Source organism: Zea mays, chromosome 1 (genome assembly GCF_902167145.1).
Source record: "Zea mays cultivar B73 chromosome 1, Zm-B73-REFERENCE-NAM-5.0, whole genome shotgun sequence".
NCBI lineage: Eukaryota > Viridiplantae > Streptophyta > Magnoliopsida > Poales > Poaceae > Zea > Zea mays.
In genome coordinates, this window is record NC_050096.1 from 202,465,418 (window position 1) to 202,479,558 (window position 14,141).

Sequence of the window (14,141 nt, forward strand, 5' to 3'; positions counted from 1 at the left end):
TTGTAGATAACTTCTTTATCTTACTTGTGTAAAAATTTCAAGATCATAGGTTTAGTAGTTTAGGAGTTATGATTTTTCCAAGTCCAGTTTCAGAATCTGTCCAAATTCTGTACAGGTTTCAAAAATTGGATTGTTTGGCTAAGTTAAAATGAGAATAAGTTATTAGAAATTATAGGAGAATTGTAGTACTTTCCTTAAGCTTTCCAACAAATTTTGGATCACCCTTTTTGGTGATCTATAAATTAAGTTACAACTGTTTGAGTTAGGATCTCTGAATCTGTCCCAATTTGGACAGCAGAGTTTTTCTCATGTTTTCTGACCTTTATATACATTGAATCACCTTGAGATGTTTATAAATGAATTGTAGACAATTATTTTAGCTTTCTAAAAATTCTAGGATCACCTGATTTGGATTTCTGAAACTCCAGTTATAAATTTTTGAAATAAAGAGCCGAATTCTGTCCAAATCTGGACAGAATTAAAGTTTAGCACTGTTTGACCTTTTAAACTGTCGAATCAGGTTGTGATCATAATATAAGAGTTATAGAGGACTTTCTAAGCTTTCCAGAAAGTCCTAGTTTACTATTTTTGGATGCCTATTTTGTGAGTTATGAACTAAACAAATAGTTGCTGTTCTGCTGTCCAAATCAGCAAGTATTTAAATGACTGTTTGGAGTTTTCTTTTGTGTGGATACCTAGATTTGGTTAGTTCTTGTCTTAATTAATAAAGTCTTATAGCTGCATATGGTTGTTCTTTTCTTTCTTAATGCTTGCTCTAGACTTTAGTCTGTCTTACCGCGCCGCTGCTGTCATCATCGTCATTTAGATCTGAATATGTCAACCATTATTGGACCAGTTCTTTGACCATGCCATTGGTATCAACGTTCCAAGGTCCCGCTTCCTACCAGTTAAGGCGACATCAGATTTGCAGCTAGTACAGATTTGTATGCTACGCTGAATAAAATTGAGTATGTGATATACTCTCTATGCGTCTAAATGAAAACTTCTATTTTTGCTTTGCAGTCTGATCTATATACCTTGGTTGATGGCTTCGTTACACGTAATTCAGCTAGAACTTTAGGGCAAAGTGATCATCACTGCAAAACCTGGCGTCAAGCTAGAAATCCCAGACGGAGCAGTGATTGGGAATAAGGTATGTTTTCTCAAGAGGCACTACTGTTGATGCATCAAGAATTATACAGAAGAGAAACCATCAATCCAGGTGTTATATGATGGTATTATTTCGTTAGTGATATCCTATCATATTAAGTACAGAAGGAAACCTGTTAGTCTAGTTGATACACAACAGTATAAGTTTCTTAGTGGTGTAGCTAGTTCAGTAAAGATGAAAATCGTCAAACTAGTTGTGGAATGGTGGTATTGTTTACAGTACATGTGTTTGGACTTTGGACACTGGGTTCCAATGACATTATGAGGTCAGAAATTGTGATCATCTGCTTGACAAATGCTAAGACTGTGATGTGACTTGCATTTGCGGATTGCAAACCTATTCTTACTCTGAAATTCTTGTGTACAGATTCCAAGTTCACACAGCAGGAGTTGCCAGCTTGCAAGCCGATTCTTACTCCAAAATGGGTAGGCTTACGGGTTGTGAAGATTGTGATGCTACTGGTTTTGGAGATTTAGGAAGGTAACATCAGACAAGGTCACAAATGTTTTGAGCTTTGTCATATGTTTTGTAGGTTGTCTCTGTTTTCTTCATCGTCGGGGTCATATTTGTTCCCATTGGTGTTATCTTCAGGATAATTTTGGAAAAGGAAAGAGAAAACAATACCAGATGCCTTACAACCTGAATTAGGGAAAGGATTGCTAATTGCACATGGAAGTCACCAAGAACTTGGTAAAGGTGATTCAATGACAAATCTAATGATTAACATGTGCGATGTGGTAAGTTTGGTCTTACTCAGTTTTCACTTCAAAGTTCTGGTTAGATTTGAGCGCTTGTTTTTCATGAAGGTCGGCTGAGTAACTTGAGTATTTTTAATGACAAAAGTTACAAACACCAGATGGCTAATGCTATCTGTTTCCTCTTGTAGGTTCACATGTAAATGCATGCAACTGAAGTGCATTACCAATGTCCCAAGAGGGTAAGGGTACAATCTGATGTATCTGAAAGGATTGCTAATGGAACTAGTGTTCATGTAAATACTCATGTTCTCGACACTGCACAGGCAAGGGGGAAATCTTCTTATAGATCTGTTCCGTCACTGTGACAATCATTTGGGAGAGAAACAAGTAAACAACCCTTTTTTCCATGTATGATCCCATTATTTGTCTAGCAGAATTACATGAACATGATGCCTCGCAATGTAGTTTTGAACTTCACTGCATTTTTCTTGCAGAAAACTCCATCTGGAATGCCACAGTTGCTGCTACTGAGTACCATCCTTATATCCTTATTTCCTAATTGTTGTGGTGCATGTACAGTTTTTTTTAAAACGAATTCCGAATTGGTTATTGCTGTTAGAACTCATTTGAGTGCTATCTTCTCATATGCTCCTTTTTTCTCTCTGGCTGTTATGTTAAAGGACCAGATACAAGTCAATCTTCCCTTTAAATTACAGTTCAATTATTTTATATCTGGCTTCTGCAAGACACTTCAAAAAAAATATAACAGCATGTGGTCCCTGTGTTATCTACTAGCATGAGCCATTGTTCCATGCAATTTGGTACATAGTGGGGCATATTTCGTTACATTTACTTTCTATATTCTTAGTATATTTATAGCCTATATCCCCAAACTATATCATATACTTAGCACACACCCAATTGTTATAATCCACGCGCTCATGGCGCGCACACTTTACTAGTATATAACATTGTTGGCAACATGAGCTGATCTCTTTATTACACGATGACTATGCACTTAACTACTTACCACTTGGCACCTGCTTGTCTAGGCCCGGTTTACCACCCTAGCTAGAGCTGCTAGCTGCTGCTCTGCTCCTACGTGCCCTGCCTGGTTGCCATCGTGGCATGTTGATTGCTGGTGAGTTGGCACTGCTGCTGCCTGCGTCCGTCCATCAAATAATATGCATGAACTGGAACAAGCAACTTGTGCACGAAAGAGCATTACTGGAACAAGAAGCTTGTGCATGAATGAGTAATACTGTAGATGATTGGACATGTATGTCTGTTTTAGATTTTTCATATTTGATGTTATATATTCAGCTCATACCATACATGAATTTGCAACGCCATGTACTTGTTGATGGCAAGGTCAGGACTGACAAGACCTACCCTGCTGGGTTCATGGGTATGCCTATATCTCTATTAATGCATAAAGATACCTATACACCTATTTTGGTTGCTGATTTGTGGTGTCATTTTTTTGGCAGATGTCATTTCCATTCCCTAAGACAAACAAGAACTACATGCTGCTTCCGTCTTCACCCAATCAGGGATGAGGATGCCAAGGTTAGCTCAATTCTCTTACACATCATCTCTCATTGTTCTAGTTGAGCATGATGATCTTGGTAGCTGTGTGAGGTTGCTGTTTTTCATTAGTAGATCTGTGTACCTTATCCTTGCTATATAGTCCATATACGCTGTGTGCATGAAAGTCTTGCATTGAAAATGTCATGTGTTACAATCGTTAGGACTATTAATAGATGTTGCTCTGTCTATCTATACAGTTACATCACTGGAAATTCCCATGCCCTTTCATAGTACGTCTGTGAAATGATCACTGCTTTTCTATTGGTTTGTGTGCAGTTCAAGCTCTGCAACGGGAGGTCTATTCAGTTTGACGTCGGCAACGTGGTCATGGTGACCGGCGGGAGGAACACCGGGCGTGTAGGAGTGATCAAGAACTGGGAGAAGCACAAGGGCATCTTCGAGGTCATCGACGTGCTGCTTGGAGTTTTTTGCATGCTATGTCTAGTTTTCTCCTATTTGTTGTATAGGAAAACATAGAATGGAATTCAAATTTGGTGGTCGCAAAAGTGTGGAGACTTGAATTCATATAAAGTTAGGCTTAACATTAATGCAAACAGTTGTATTTTAGTTTAGATTTAGAGTACACTTATATATGTCTTGTTTGACAATGCTTATTTATGATATATTGAATGGTACTTATTTATATTGTATTAATTATAATGTTGTTCAATATATGTGTATGTATATTTCTCTTTCAAATTATTATAACGTGATGTCTGAACAAATGATTATAAATTGAAGAATGTACTGCCGTGTAAGTCATTTCGTTTAAATCTTAATAAGACGGTCACCAAAATATCTAATATCAGTCTGCTAAATAAGACGATTTCTTAAACGTCCATTATTAGTCACCTAAATAAGATGGTTTTCCTATTGTAATCGTCTATTATTGTAGGATGTTCGAGACGGTTTGATAAATACTTTATGACTTTTAATGTTTGTATTCTCTATGGTTCTTTAGAAGCAGTGTCTTAAAAAAAACTTAATTCAAGACAGTTTATCGGACAAAATGACTTAAACAAATACCTTTTTCAGACGGTTTATCGGACAAAATGACTTAAACAAATACCTTTTTCAGACGGTTATAAATTAAAACTGTCTTATATAATATCTTTTAAGACGGTTTATAACCATCTTAAATGTGGGACATCTTTTGCGACTCCATCAAAATTGGACACTTCATAAGCGTCTTAATAACTGAAAATTAACCGTCTCATATAGCATGATCTGTAGTAGTGTCTCCTTACGCCTATAAAAGGAAGGTCCAGGGCTCTTGTACGAGAAGGTTGGCCGCGCGGGAGAACGGGCCGACGCACAGGGCTCCCTCTCTCTCTCTCTCTCTCTCTCTCTCTCTCTCTCCCACGCGGACGCTTGTAACCCCCCTACTGCAAGCGCACCCGACCTGGGCGCAGGACAACACGGAGGCCGCGAGTTTCCCCTTTGCTATTTCTCACCCCCCTTTCATGCTCCGTCTCGCGCCGACCCATCTGGGCTGGGACACGCGGCGACAATTTACTCGTCGGTCCAGGGACCCCCCGGGGTCGAAACGCTGACAACCCTGTACCCACAAGTCATGTTACCTATCTACCAAGGGATCGCGACTCCCATACACCTCTACCAAGGAAGCGAGGCAGGGTAACAATACGAGGCATTTACCTAGTTCCACTAGCTTCAGAAAACCCGCTACAGTTTCTAGGAAGAGCAATGCAGGAATCCCCCGTCTGACCGCCATCGCAGCAAAATCAACCCGGGAACCTCCCTACACGCCTACTCCCCTACTGCCCTTGCCTCTATCGGGTAAGGTAGTCCTCCACTAGCTTTCCTAGTTAGTCAGCTAAGGGCGTCCCATTCCACCCTTGTGGTGGCACGTGTTTCTCAAGTTAAGCTCCATGTTTCAATTAAAAATAATGATCTTGACATGAACAATAAATAAAATAACAGAATAATTAGAACATGGACATAATATGATATTAATCTCAAAACCATATAGAGCAATAGTAAAACTACCCAAATGATTTAGGGGTAAATAAGGTAAAAGGATAACCAGTCTAGGGTGACCTATTGGGTCCCATCAAAATTAAACCTATGCATTGATAAGTGATAATAAAGAACATTATTAGGTAAAAAGTGGTTAAGGGCACAACTTGCCTTCAATGAGCTCCTGCTCAGAAACTTCTACCCGCTGAACACCGGGATCCTTAGCCACTGGCTCTTCTACTCTCCACAATACAAACAAGCATAGTTTAAAGAAGAAATTAACATCACACCAAACATGTATACAAAATACATATTAATAATCTAAATATTAAAAAAAGGTCATAGGAACATGAATCATTAATTTTGGAGTTATAGATTTTAAGTTATGAATTTCTGAAGGTTTTATGTATTTGAGACAAGATTAATTAAGAGATAAATTTTAATATTGTTTTCATGCCAAAACAGAGACACTATGTGATGAACAATATTATTACAAAATTATAGGAACTGGAATGGATCAATTTGGAATTAATATGAATTTTCTAGGAATTAAACAAGTTCTAACAATTATTTTTACATTAAAATCATTTTCTATTTACTTTTCCTAGATTTTCTAATCTCCTGGGTTGCGCGCACAATTAGACCAAAGTCCAGGGACTGTTACAAAAATATTCCTAAGACACAGAGCGCTCCTGTCATGGACTGCAGGTTATTTCCCTTCAAACTCAAGGACTTATCTGCAAACGCGACGTGGCGAAGGGGGTATCGGCCGATATCAGCCGTTCGATCAACAATCGAGGGCCCCGATTAGATTTATCCCGACACCGAAGCGATGCGCGCTAGCGATCGCCCTGGATTTAAAATACCCTAACCAGACTAAGCGACACCCGATTAAGATCTAACGGTACCAATTTGCCTGGTCGGAGAGGCAATCTTGTTCTAATCGCGGCCGCTCCTATCAGATCTAACGGCACAGAGCTCGTCTTCCTCCCATGCAGCGAACGACGTTGAACCGAGCCGCGTCGCAAGACCGAACTCTGGCGAGGGCAAACCCTAAACCCAAAGCGTCTATACCCAATCCCAACCGCTTACATGCACATGGAATCGTACTGAACCGAATGGTAAGATTCTCACTGTCTCTGGTGTAACGAAGAGCCCTGCCCGCGACAACTAGTGGATGCGCGACGACGATATGTCAACATCGAAAAAATTGGCGGTCGTCCCTGCCACCATCACACTTGATTCTTCTAGAAACCCGTCCGCCAAGGCCCCGCGGTACTCCCTGAACAGAACCGACGTCCTCTACGGCTTTGTCGGCCAAGAGCAGCGGTGGCGGCACTCTCTTCTCCGAGTGGAATGCGGCGACGCAGTGGGTGGCATGGAGAATCGGTGGCGAGAAGATGGGAGCGCGAGCGGGCGAGGTCGTGGGGTCCGATACTTGTAGGCGAGGTGGGGTACTAGGTGACTAAACGGGCTCTATAGCTTGCAACTGGGTAAGCGGCATGCACAGAGGTGGGCGTTGCGCGGGAAAGACGACAGCACGCGGTTGCTGAGGGACTGCCCGGTGGGTCCCGTAGAGCAACGGCACAAGCTAAAACCCGACGTGCGAGAATGACAAGCGGGGTCTCGGTGTCAGTGCGGGCGGTCGAGCGGGCTGCGGTTGTGTGACTGGTCACCGGGCCCACTGGTCGGTTGGTCAGCCGCGGAGCTGGTGGAAGCTAGGCTGGCGCCCGTGGTCGCGTAAAAAAGGTATGGGTCGGTTAGCGATTTCGGCCCACGAGGCTGTTTATTTTTCTTTATTCTTTTCCCTTTTTGTTTCTAGAATTCCAATTTTAATCCAATTTTAATTGAATTTGGATCCAATTTTAACTGTGAATCTAGATTCAATTTAAATTTTCAAATTGTACCCAATAAGATGGAAGGTCTAATTATTTATATATATTCTTTATTTTTGTATAGCATTTTTCCTTCTTTTCTCTAAACTATAATTTGCAAGTTAGGACTAAATCCCCAAATTTGGATATTAATATTTTTTATTGATATTGGCATTACCATTATTTTTAAATGCACAATCAAATAAACTCCAACATGATGCATTAGGTTATTTATGTGTCATTTATTTAATGATTCACTTCTAAATGGGGTGCTCACATGTACTAATGAATAAAGGCAACACATATAGGGAAAATAATCTCATTTCTTATGCTTTTACAAATTTGGGTATTACAGTTGCTAAATAATTTTGAGAGTAAAAAAACATGAGTTCTCCAATAGTTCTCTAAATATAGGTTGTAGTTTTGTTTTGTATATATCCACGCACAAATATAGGTCACAAATGTCAACAATCACCTTCATTACCTACACAATGTAGTCAACATTTTTGTTTAGGGGTTGCTAAATGGTTGCCAAGTATGGAGAAGAAATGAGATTAAATAAGTAATTGCTAAATTTAGGAAGTTAATTTAGAGAACTATTGGAGAGGAGTTTTATGTTAACTACCTAAATTATTGCTCAATGTCCGTGTTTTCGATGACGAGGCAAGCTCTCTTTCGTTGCCAACTCGTGCTTGAACAAGATCATGGAAGCAATTGCGTGTTGTGCATGCTAAAAGTAGCAAACAAGGGTGGCGATCTTCGATGGTGAAGTAGGCAGGATGCTTGTAACTGATTAATGCTTCCCCTTCATTCCTCTCTCTGTCTTGGTTCCATTAGCAATATCTTGATCAACCTATAGAATAGTTGTTCCCTGATCTATGGTTTACAACTTGGATTCATTGTTCATTAAGATCACTAGTTTCAAAGATTGGAAGCCTCAAAGTTTCTTGAAGCGAAATGAAATTTGACTAAGTGTTGCAACCAAAGTGATAAAACATTGCAACCAAAGTTCATATTTCAAAGTTTGACAAGGTAACAAAGTTGCACAACTTTTATTTATGAAAATTATCTTTACTAAGATCCAAAATTTGAATCTTTTAATCATCACTCAAAGGCAACTAAATTTGACTAAGTGTTGGTAAGTAGTAATGTAGTACATTTTTAAAATTTAAATTGAAGTTGTTACACTTAAGATAACGCCCAACGTAGGCACTATTGTAAAGCAACTTTTAAATTCAAATTCAAATATATTTCCCATCAAAGTTTATTAAGGCACAATTTAAAACGTTTATGCAATTTACAAAATATAAGGTCTTAATGTACTTTATAGGTATTCTTTGTTTATCACTACAAACACATGTATACTATGCATACATGCCATGTATGGATTATATTTGATGCATTCAATGCATCATTGAATTGTATCTATACACACTAGCAAATAGTATGTCTAAACAGTTATATTGATCATTAAACACCAAAACTCTATAATTAGAGTGGTCTTGGTCCATTTCCTTACACTCATAACATCACGCATAACATATTTAATGTGTTGTATCTGACACTTTTCTATTTTGCTGTCATTAGGGAATATAGTTTAAGGTCTTAGAAGTGGGGTCCATGTCCAAGGGTCGTACTACCCTCGATGGACCCGCCACATCCTTCTGTCTCAAGACAAGATCAAGCTTATCCAACATGATTCTTTAACTTCTCCAAGGGACCTTCAATGCTCGAAGGGCACAAGCCTTGATCATCTAAGCATTAGGTCACGAACTTTAGGGCCCCGAGAAGCTAAGTGAAGCATGTGTTCGAGGGCTGGTCTTGCACTAAGTATCCTTCGTACTACCTGAGGCAAGTGGGGCACCAAGGGCCTATAGTGTCACGTGGCCCAGGACGTGAGAGGCCTTGAGAGTTTATGTTGTTAGATGCTTGGGGTGTGAGCGACCTAAGGGCTTATATTGTCATGTGCCTAGAGCGTGAGGGGCCTCGATGGCTTATATTTGTATATCATGAATTACTATTTTGAAATCTTAGTCTTAGGGATGCATGTGTATACATTCCAGAGTTGGACCCTCCGTCGCTAGGACTTAGAGAGGTCTCCACACCACAAGCTGTAATATCCAATTTGTAAACAAAATAAAGAGAGTTGTTCTTGATACAAGTTTTGCCCACTACCCGCTATAACTTGAGAATAACTATATTTAATGTAAACAATTACCTAATAACACTTGAAATGATCTATGCATCATGTTGGGTTTTGTGTTGTGCATTCACTACTAGAAATATTAATAGAAAATGTTAATGTACATATAAGGGTTTAACCTAAACTACAATTTAGAGAATTGGAAAACAAGTTAAAAAGAAAGGGAAGGAGAAATACTACATAGTATAAAATAAATATAGAAGTAAATTTATTACCATACTGGTATGTTTAAATTGAACATTTAATCTGAGGATAAATTTGCCACAAAGTTGAATTCAAAAGTTGGAATCTAAAAATGAGAAGAAAAAGAAACAGGAAAATAAGAAAAGAAAAAAAGAAAATCGGCGCTGGGCCGCGGAACCCCAATTTGGCCCAAATGCTCTACGGACAGCGCGGGCCGGCTATTGCTGCGTCGCGGCGCGTTTGGACGCTTGCATCACCTGGCAAACGGGGCCCTTGGGTCAGTCATTGAGTGTACGCGCTTCTCTACGCAATGACTCGCTGCCAGTGGGCCCCTCACCTCCTAGTAATTGTCTCCGCGAGAATAGCGCGGCGCGATCGACGCCTGGTGCCCATCGCATCTAGCCTAATCCATTGAGGGAGGTTGTTGCACGACCCGGGCGACTTCCTCTCGCATTTATACTCCAACCGCAGCTCCCCTGCCTCCCCTGTTCACCTCACTCGAGCCGAAACCAAGTCCTTGCGTCGGTGCGGAGGGAGCAGAGTACACCACTAACGCCGATCTCGCCCACAATCGACGAACGGGGGGTCTGCGCTAGCGCTCGGGAGCCTCAGGGACTTGCTGGTGAAGCGCCGTTGCCAATCGGGAGGAGATCATCGCTGCGGTGGCTGGAATTTGTGTTCGGACATCAAGTCCCGCGGCGCGCCGAGGGCAGGCTCGCCACGACTTCCGTCACCGATGAGAATTCCCTTCACAAGTTCGCCAGTGTCTAGACTACGTATTGCGCCTAGTGAATTTAGGAATAATGCACCATGGGCCCTTGGGGGTTTTCCGGCCATGGTGCACCGTCGCGGGGGGGGGGCTCTACGTCGCCGTCCGGCGTACCGAGGAAGGAAGACGGTTGCCCGACCATGAATTCCAAAATTAACTTCTGAGATTAGGAGGCATGTAATGATTTGTGTAATGATCTGTGACCGCTAGATGTCAATATGATGGTCTCGGTTGGATCGGGGGATTGATGTCTCGGGACCATCGGATTTGAATCCGACGACTATGAATGAGTACCGATTCGATTTAATAGAAACCTAATCCTAACGCTTTGTTGTTGATCGGATGGCTCTGATGGGCTGATACCCTTTCGGCCAAACAAAATTGCAAAGGAACCCCTCGGGTTTTAAGGAATAAACCCGTCGTCCACGCGTGTGCAAAGATTAACACAATCATGCCCTGGAATTTCTAAAATGACCCCTGAGCTTTAATATAATAGTGTGCTCAGTTTAGTAACCGAGGAAATTGGGAAAAACAATATAGAAATTACTTTTCTTGTACTAAAATAATTCCAGAATCATAATTAATTCATAGAAAATCCATTTTAAAGCCTTTTGATCCGTTTCAATTGCATTAATCTTATATTAATATTGATTACCAACTAGTGACTCTGTTTAGACATAAAACGTAGATTAAAATTGTCTACTTAATTTATCCCATACTAAGCACTTAAAAACTTTGGAAATTCATAACTCAATAACCGTAACTCCGAATTTAGTGATTCTTGTTCCTACAATCTCGTTACGATGCGTAGAATATTATCATGCATTATGTTCTGTTGTTTGGTGTGATGTTAATTTCTGCTATACCATGTTTGTTTGTATTGTTATGAGTAGACGAGCAAGCCACTGAGGACCGAGGTGTTCAGCAGGTGGAGACTGCTGAGCAGGAGCTCGTTGAAGACAAGTTGTGCCCTTGATCACTTCTTTTTACCCAATAATGTTCATTTTAATCATTACGATATGCATAGGTTACTTTTGATGGGACCCAATAGGTTACCCTAGTTTGGCTATATTTGTACCTTGTTGCCACTGAACTTTTGGGTAGTACCTGCTATTGCTTTATGTGGTTTTGGGTATTGAGACACACATTATTCATGATCATGTTTTTATTATCAGTTTGTTATTTACTGTTCATGATAAGATCATTATGTTAATTGGAACATGGAGCGATTACCCGGAAAAATAGTGCTACCACAACGGTGGTATGAGACGTCATTGGCTGACTAATTAGGAAAGCTAGTGGATGACTATCTTAACCGAAAGGGGCAAGGGTGGTAGGGGAGTGGTTGGTGTAGGGAGGTCCTTGGGTGTAAAGCCCAAAATTGGTATAAGAAAAAACATTAATAAAATGAATAAATAAATAAATTTATAAAGGGTGTTTTGGGGATTCCTCGAATTCCTTTTTATTTCTCATTGCATACTCAACTAATGACATTAAATTATGCAAATAACAAATAAATAAAGAAATGTGTATCTCATGATGATGTTATTTCTATGATGCATTTTATTTGAATCAAGGAATCATAATTTAAATTGACCCCAACTTATAAATGAAAATATATAAAAGGGGGAATTTTAATAAAGTCATTCCTTTCTTCCCTAATTAAACAATAGGGAGAATAATAAATAATAATAACAATAAATAAATAATATTAGTGCAGGTAGAAGAAGTATTATTCATATTATACTGTTGTGTGATTTTTAAATCTAGAGTTCAAAACAAGGATTTAAATTGAGTTAGAATACTTGAACTTGGATAAAAAAGGAAAAAAAGAGAAACAAACCTGTGTTGGGCTCAATCATCAGCCGGCCCAACTCCCTTCCCACTTCCCTCCTCCTCGCTAGCCCACTGCGCCCTGCCGTTCTCACCGTGTCATGGGGCCCACAAGTCAGCGGCCTCAACCGGAGTCTGTGTGTTGCCTGTGCGTGAAAACTTCCTTGCCGCCAGGTGGGCCACCCCTGTCAGTGTTGTCTTCTCCCCTATTCCTGTTTCGCGACAAGTGTAACAACCCGTTGTGCTTGCCGGATTGGAAATGGTGGGTGGCGGTTACAACAGACTCTGGAGATCCAAGTGAACTGCGGGCCTATAAGAACCAGCCCTCGTGACCGCCCCCAACCTCGCGGCTCAAAAAGGATCTGCTTCGTGTGCCGGCTACTCGGAGTCTGCCCGGGGTAGTTCGAACGTACATCCTCGGGGTCCTCAGGGAGCTGTTGGTGTGGTCACAAGTACATGTCGCACGCCCTCATCGCTTTGGCGGGCAGCGTAGGTGGCCGGGTGTAGGATCTAGGACACTGGCTAGAGGGGGGTGAATAGACGGTTTTGACTAAATTCAAAAACACTAGAGAAATTTAATCAATATGACAAGAGGTATAAAATTCTCTAGTGATAACAAGTAAACAATCTATGAGAAACAACTAAGGTGATTGTATACTTGAAGAACAATATGCAAAATACTAATCACTTGCACGGCAATAAGTAATGCAAGAAAGTAAAGACACTGGATTTTATCCCGTGGTATCGATGATTTGCCGATCACCCCTAATCCATGTTGAGGTGGACTTCGAGCTCTCACTTGCTCCTCTATCAAGACACGGCTTGATCTTTGAGCCAAGTGGACAAAAAATCATTCAATACCTCGTTTCCACTCATGTCACCTTCGCCGCTCCGGCGAGGTAGGTGCGAACCCCTCACAATCAACATTGCGGCTTCTCCACAATCTTCTTGGACAGCTCGACGGAGACAACACCTGATCCGTCTATGAGGCGGCAACCTCCAAGAGTAACAAGCCGATGACGCTTGCTCGATGTACCACCTAGTGCCACAAGAATCACCAATGGATGCAAATGCACTAGGAACACTCAATCTCTCACTAGAATGCAATCTCAAGCGAGGAGTGTGAGAGAGTGAGTTTGGAGGACCACAAATGAGCTCAATGTGTGCAAGGAATGGCCAAGAGAGCCCTCACACACGAGCTCACCTTCTATTTATAGCCCCCCACTCAAATCCATCCGTTATGTGCAAGCAACACATGTTCTGCGCACACGCGGACGGTCCGCACCCTAGGGCCGGACGGACTGTCGTACACATAACGGCTATTTTCCCGTTTGAAATCTGTCAGAGCTGTCAGAAAAGTAAGGTCCGGACAGTCTGCCCACCTTGGCCGGACCGTCCGTGACCTGGCAACTTGGAGTACCAGAGCTCTGACCAAGTGGAGTTAACACATGTGGAGCGTCCGCCTACAAGGCCGGACGGTCCATGACCTGGGAGTCAGTATTGTCCAGGCATATCCTTCGGACAATCCGTAGTACAAACCCCAAAAACCACACAGTCCCTGCCCAAACCAAATTTGGCACCTGCGGACGATCCGACCTACAAGGTCGGACTGTTCGCACAATAATTCGGGGACTGTGCCGAGAGCAACCTTCTGTGGTCAGGACTGCGGACGATCCGGCCCCAAGGCCCGGACGGTCCGCAGTACAAATGAACAGGACCTGCCAGAAGTGAACACACTTCGGACCCCACTGGAGGATCGCGGACTGTCCGCCCACATGGCCCGGACGATCCGCCTATCCCAAGACTCAGCATTTTTCAAACACGCTTTTGAATAGATTTTTAA

General features: G+C 41.4%; 1 protein-coding gene across 1 annotated transcript; it reads left to right on the top strand.

The window, feature by feature from the left end:
* The first annotated feature begins 2,997 nt into the window (after positions 1 to 2,997).
* On the top strand, positions 2,998 to 4,079 carry LOC103645196 (40S ribosomal protein S4). The gene is made up of 4 exons (XM_008668297.4): positions 2,998 to 3,010; positions 3,164 to 3,269; positions 3,360 to 3,438; positions 3,736 to 4,079. The coding sequence occupies exons 1-4, from the start codon at positions 2,998 to 3,000 to the stop codon at positions 3,934 to 3,936; spliced, it is 399 nt and encodes a 132-aa protein (XP_008666519.1). The 3' UTR covers positions 3,937 to 4,079.
* The last annotated feature ends 10,062 nt before the right edge of the window (positions 4,080 to 14,141 follow it).